At 45.4% G+C, this 6,000-nt stretch overlaps 2 protein-coding genes across 2 annotated transcripts in view; both read left to right on the forward strand.

The window, feature by feature from the left end:
- TACC2 (transforming acidic coiled-coil containing protein 2) overlaps nucleotides 1-2,976 on the forward strand; it is a gene marked incomplete at its 5' end in the record, with an annotated part of 132,523 nt that extends 129,547 nt beyond the window's left edge. Inside the window, 2 exons of the mRNA XM_084265327.1 lie at nucleotides 273-393; nucleotides 2,394-2,976. Coding sequence (XP_084121453.1) covers nucleotides 273-393; nucleotides 2,394-2,459 — 187 coding nt within the window. The 3' untranslated portion in view covers nucleotides 2,460-2,976. The remainder of the gene's footprint in view (nucleotides 1-272; nucleotides 394-2,393) is intronic.
- Nucleotides 2,977-3,545: 569 nt separating this feature from the next.
- On the forward strand, nucleotides 3,546-5,362 carry LOC311193011 (uncharacterized protein; the record flags this gene model as incomplete). The annotated part of the gene is made up of 3 exons (XM_084265704.1): nucleotides 3,546-3,600; nucleotides 4,501-4,617; nucleotides 5,157-5,362. 3 exons carry the CDS (start codon nucleotides 3,546-3,548, stop codon nucleotides 5,360-5,362), a joined length of 378 nt encoding a protein of 125 aa, XP_084121830.1.
- Between the last annotated feature and the right edge of the window lie 638 nt (nucleotides 5,363-6,000).

A 6,000-nucleotide genomic window follows, 5' to 3' on the forward strand; every position in this document is an offset into this window, starting at 1 on the left:
CTCTGCCTGAGTGATATTTGGGGTCCCAGCAGAGGTGTCTGAGAGTAGCATGAAGGAAACAACACAGACATTAAGAAAAGACTTTGCAGCCTCTGATGAGCTAGAGAGGGAGTCATGAAAAGCCTCTAAGGACACATCACAAACTACTTCCAAAGACATGCAGAAAGCAGTCCTGCCCTCACCACCCAGCTGTTAGGATGCAGTCCATCCTTCCACACCCACTGTCCTCTCTTGGGGACAACCTGACATGACAAAACTCTGTGTTTTTCTAGAGCCAATGCTGAAATTGCACAAGTGAGAGGCAAGGCTCAGCAGGAGCAAGCAGCGTATCAGGCCAGCCTTCGCAAAGAGCAGCTGAAAGTGGACGCGTTGGAACGAACACTGGAACAGAAGGTAAACAGCAATTCAGCTCTTTCCATGCAGAAGTGAACAGGGTGACCAAAGTAAAACTTGCCTGGAGTGGCTGCTCCAGCTCCCCTCTGGAGCTCTGCCCTAGGACCTGTCATCCAGCTGCCCCAGCAGCTCCCAGCCCTGGGGAGAGCAGTGTTGCCCAAACCCTGTACTGAATCCAGCTGCTGCACTGGGTGGTTTGGGCACTTGGACACTTGGAACAGGTCCAGAGAAGGGCCATGAAGAGGATTAGAGGGTTGGAGCACATCTCCTGTGAAGACAGGTTGAGAGAGTTGGGCTTGTTCAGCCTGGAGAAGAGAAGACTGTGGGCCTCTGAAGGGGCCTACAGGAAAGCTTTTCAGAAGGGCTTGGAGTGATAGGACAAGAGGGAATGGTTTTAAATCGGAAGGGGGTAGATTTAGATTGGATATTAGGAAGAAATTCTTCCCTATGAGGAAGAAATTCTTCCCAGTGAGGCCCCCTGGCACAGGTTGCCCAGGGAGGTGGTGGCTGCCCCCCCCTTAAGGCCAGGTTGGATGGGGCCTTGAGCATCCTGGTCTGGTGAGAGGTGTCCCTGCCCATGGCAGGGGTTTGGGACTTGATGATCTTTAAGGTCCTTTCTAACCCTGATTGTTCTATGATTCGATGATCTCACCACAGGCCAGCATTCGGGGCTGATTCAGGCCCAGTCAAAACTGATCCTGTGGTTTGCTTTGGTCTGTGCATTTCAGATCTTAAGTTGTTCTTTTGGGTTTCTTTCCATTCGTAGTTTTAGCTGTGGTTCCAGTGTCAGCTTCCTGCTGCTGCTGGTGCTGACAGGGGGCAGGTGATCAGGTGCTGCTCTGTACAGCTGAGGGCAAAAGTGACCAGTTGGAAATCCATATTTATATCTCATGCTCTCTAGCTCAGCAAAGGAGATAATTTTAGTGTAGTACCTGGTTTAGTGTAGTACCTGGGGGTGCTGGTTGACTGCTGACTGAACATGAGCCAGCGGTGTGCCCAGGTGGCCAGGAAGGCCAATGGCATCCTGGCTTGTATCAAAAATAGCATGGCCAGTAGGTCTGGGGAGGTGATTGTGCCCCTGTACTCAGCATTGGTGAGGCTGTTCCTTGAGTGCTGTGTCCAATTCTGGGCTCCTCACCATGAGAAGGACATTGAGGTCCTGGAGCGAGTGCAGAGAGGGGCAACCAGGCTGGGGAAGGGGCTGGAGGGCAAATCATATGAAAAGCGGCTGAGGGAGCTGGGGGTGTTCAGCCTGGAGAAGAGGAGGCTGAGAGGAGACACTACTCACCTGCAGTGACCTGACAGGAGGGTGCAGAGAGGTGGGCGATGGCCTCTTCAGCCAGGGGACAGGAGATGGGACAAGGGGAAATGGGCTCAAGCTGCCCCAGGGCAGGGTCAGAGCAGATGTGAGGGAAAAGTTCTTCCCTGAGAGAGTTGTGGGGATGTGTAACAGGCTGCCCAGGGAGGGGGTTGAGTCACCATTCCTGGGTGTGTTTGACAGATGGGTAGATGAGGTGCTCAGGGATATGGTTTAGCATAGGGCAGGAATAATTGGACTCGATGATCTTAAAGGTCTTTTCCAACATTGTGATTCTGTGATTCTGCACAGCTTGTTCTGCACAGCTTGTTCTTCCTTAGAGCCCCTGGAAAATGGGGTGAGAATAAGTCAGGGGTCAGCTGCAAAAGTGCAGCTGAGAACAAATTTACATCATGTACTCCAGTGATGTGCTAGGGGTGCTGCAAGGCTTCTGCTTCAGTGCTGAGTTGTGTTTATTGACACCAGAGGAGCTGTCTGTGGAAATCAGTAAGCATGTTGTTCGAATGCACTGTATGTAGCTGCACTGTGTGTGCATATGTATTCTCTCCTGTTCTCAATATGGGAAGACATTTAATTGTCCTAAACTTTTCCCAAAGGCTAGATAATTAAAATAAAAACCAAGCCCAAACCCTCAATGCAACAATATTTTTCTTAATACTTAATATTGCCTTTTCTTTTCCAGAATAAAGAGATAGAAGAATTAACAAAGATTTGTGACGAACTGATTGCCAAAATGGGGAAAAGCTAACTTTTAACCAAATCTCTGGACTTCAATACTGAGTGCAATATGACCATTGGCACACTGATGTCCATACATTTATGTGGACAGGTTATATTTTCACTTTTTCGTATGCACTACTGTATTTTCTTTCTAAAATAAAGTTGATTTAATTGTATGCAGTACTAAGATGACTATCAGAATTTCTTGCTATTGTTTGCATTTTCATAGTATAATTCATAGCAAGTTGATCTCAAAGTTCCTGTATCAGGGAGATTGTCAAGTTCTCTAAGAAAATTACAAATTGCTGATCCTAGCCTTCCCTTTGTACATGAGTTCCCATGTTGGATGTCTTTTGGATTTAATATAAAACATGTATTACTTGCATGGGGACTCTTGCCTTAAGGAGTGTAAACTTTATCTGCATTTGCTGATTTGTAAAATAAAATGAAAAATGGGGAAAAAAAAAAAGAAGGAAAAAAAAGAAAAAGAAAATGCATGTCACTTAAATGAAATTCTCTATTGTAAATAAATTTTTTCGTTGGAAGTTGAAGATAAGTCTGGCTCTGTTTCATGTGCTCCATGTGCAGTGCCAGCCACAGCACCTCCTACTAACCAACTCCTTCCCAGCGAGCACTTCATCACATGAATATTCTACTCATACACATGGATCTGTGTCTGTGTCCTGCTCTCTCTCTCTAAATATAGATAGATTTGGACCACTTGGGTCTCAAGCACAGGCTTAATCCTCCAGAACGTTTTATTACTCCAGCCCTGATCCAGGAAATCCCACCAGCAAGTGTAATAGGGCTGTTTGCGTGTGTGGGAGCTGAGACACATGATGACAGCACGGTGGTTTTTAAGCACATCTATCCCTGAAAGGTGAATTCAATTTCTTCCTCCTCCTGCTGGAAGAATTTCCCTGCAGGGTTTGTGGAGAATGAGGTACGTGTGATTAGAAGCACAACCAGAACAAGCTAGATAAGTAGCGTTCTCGCACACCTCTTTATCCTCTCAGTTATCCTCTGCAGAGGATTAGGTATGCAAGATAAGCATTAAGGCTTTAATAGCAAACAAACTGCTTTCCTTGGTTAATGGTGCGTCTCCTGTATCTCCATGATGTGGACAGTCTTCAGCCTGGTCCTTGTCAGCTCCCTTTTTATAACCAAAAGTAAGTCAGCTTGCTTTTCTTCCCTTTATTGTTTCATTGGGGTTTCCTAGTCGTGTGGCTGAGCCTCTCTGCTCTCCTGGGGTTCTTTCCTTCCCTCCTCCCTCCCTTCCTCCTGGGCTGGGTTGGTTTCAGGTCATTGTGTGTGTGTGTTCTTAGCAGCACCAAATTCCACCTCTGCTCTGTAATGTAAACCTAAGTGCCTACGCTGACAAATGTAAACATGTGTGGCCCTGTGAGCAGTAAGTGTGCTTCTGCTCTGCAAGCCTCAACTATGGGGAGGGGGAGTTAAACTGCATTTCAGAGGTGGTTTAAATACATTTCAAATTCCTGTTTGCCTTTGAGAAGTTTGAGCTGAAGGAAAACATCAGTAAGAAAGAGGATCGAGTTATGGGTGTGATGTTTAAACAGAAGCCAAACTCTTAAGAGAGGCTGCTGTGCCTCCCAGCTGTATTGGTACCTGGGTGAAAATGAAATGTGGATGGCTCTGAGATTCTTAAGTGTTAGCAGGGTAGTTTTTCATGGCACTACAGACCAAAGACTGTGATGAGGAGAGGAAAAAATAGTGATGCTCCGAGTTGTTGCCCTGGTCTCTGCTCTGGAAGTGTTCTGAGAAGGTGTGGATCCAACTGAAGAGAGCATCAAATGTTCTGTGATTATTTTAAGTTCAAATTGCAGCAAGTAGATAATATGGGGCTGATTATTTTACCTTTAAAATCAGTATCAGGATGGCTTCTAAGAAAGAAAAACTAACAGGATTTGCAGAACCTCTAGATGTTTTTTATTAAACCTGTTTGCGATTTTTTGCCTGCACTTCAAGCGGAATTAGAGTGATGTGATAAAATACTACAAGTAAACTCCAAACACTGCTGTTAAAAGTGGTCTTTCTCTCCTTAACACCAGGTGAAGCCCTGCAGTGTTACACCTGTGTAGGTTCTAGCGATGAAGACTGTAACAGACAAGGGACCCAGCAATGTCCAGGGCACTCGGATGCGTGTGCGGTCATTAGAGGACAAGCAAGTAAGTCATCACAAATGGTTCAGACTCATTACATTTTTAATAATAGAAAATAATAACTAATTATTTGGAAAGGGAAAAGTGTATGGTACATGTTTCTTTTGAAAATAAGCCCTATTAATAAATCTCAATTGGTAACTTTATTGGGTTAGCAGCAATCTGATCCAAAACACCAAGGTATGATTTGCAGTGTGCCGTGATGCTGAGCCACCTCCACACCACATGAAAGCTGTAAAAGAGCTCTTCAAGTATTTCCTACTTCTTACTTCAATCTTTAATTTTTAAGTTAAATGACTTAAGTGGAAATTAGGGAGAAAAGGAAGCTAATGAGCCACTGCACTCGAGCACGTTCAGAGATATCTAAGGTGCATCAGTTGTATCAGAGAAGAATCCTGATTAAGTTGAGCGGGAGTTTGTTCTGTGCTGTCATCTGATGCAGTTGTAGCCTTTTCCTGGTAAGGAGCAGCCAAACCTAATGGTGCAGGGGCTGGGTGACCATGAACCACACAGGTCTCTTTGGGTTCACTGTGGCTCTGTTCTAGGCGGCGTCATGAAGTCCTGTTCGTTCAGGTCCTTCTGCGAGCGGGCGAAGAGGGACGGATCCCGGGCGCCTGGAGTGAGCGTTCACTGCTGCTACTCCAACAACTGCAACGCAAAGAGCCCGGCTTCCAGGGTCACCATCTCCACCAGCTACTTCTCTCTCCTCGTCTCGGCACTGCTGTGGCACCCCTTGCTGAAGCTGACGTGAGGGGGGTGCTAAAAGAAAAGGTACCCTGAAGCAAGTCGTCTGCCGCCTTAGAAAGGGATGATTCTATTTCCTAACCACGTTGCTCCATGTACCATATTTCTCAGTAGGCAAAAAGCAGTAGGCAGACCCAACAGAGAAAAATTGCTCCACCTGCTAAATGTGTTTTAAGCCATGTGTAAGCACCACTTCCCCCTTGTTTATACTAAGGGATCCATCGTGTAAATCTGTAGCATCTTCCTGCGGTTTAGATAGTGTGTATGAAGAGAAAACCTAGCTGCAAGTAGCCTTGTAGTAGGGTGAGGGACCAATGTCTTCCAAATGCTGTTTACTGTTGGCAGCCATTCAAAAGCAAGCTAAAATTTTCGAGCACAAAGTGACTGAAGATTCTAGCAAGCCAATGAGTCTTCCAGAGAACATCTGTGAATTAGATAAAGCCAGAAAACTTTAAGTAAAGATGATTTAGTATATTAATGCAAACAGGTAAGAGAAGGTCATTAAGAGAACAATGCATGGAGGTATGTTATAGTGTGTGTTTCCTGGGGAAAAAAAACAACCCTTCAAATCTTCTCTTTTCTGACCTATGGAGAATCTTTGAGAGTCTTCAAAGGTTTTGTGCATCACTAGCTCCTAGGTGTTCT

This window comes from Gallinula chloropus (genome assembly GCF_964237585.1).
Source record: "Gallinula chloropus genome assembly, chromosome: 5".
NCBI lineage: Eukaryota > Metazoa > Chordata > Aves > Gruiformes > Rallidae > Gallinula > Gallinula chloropus.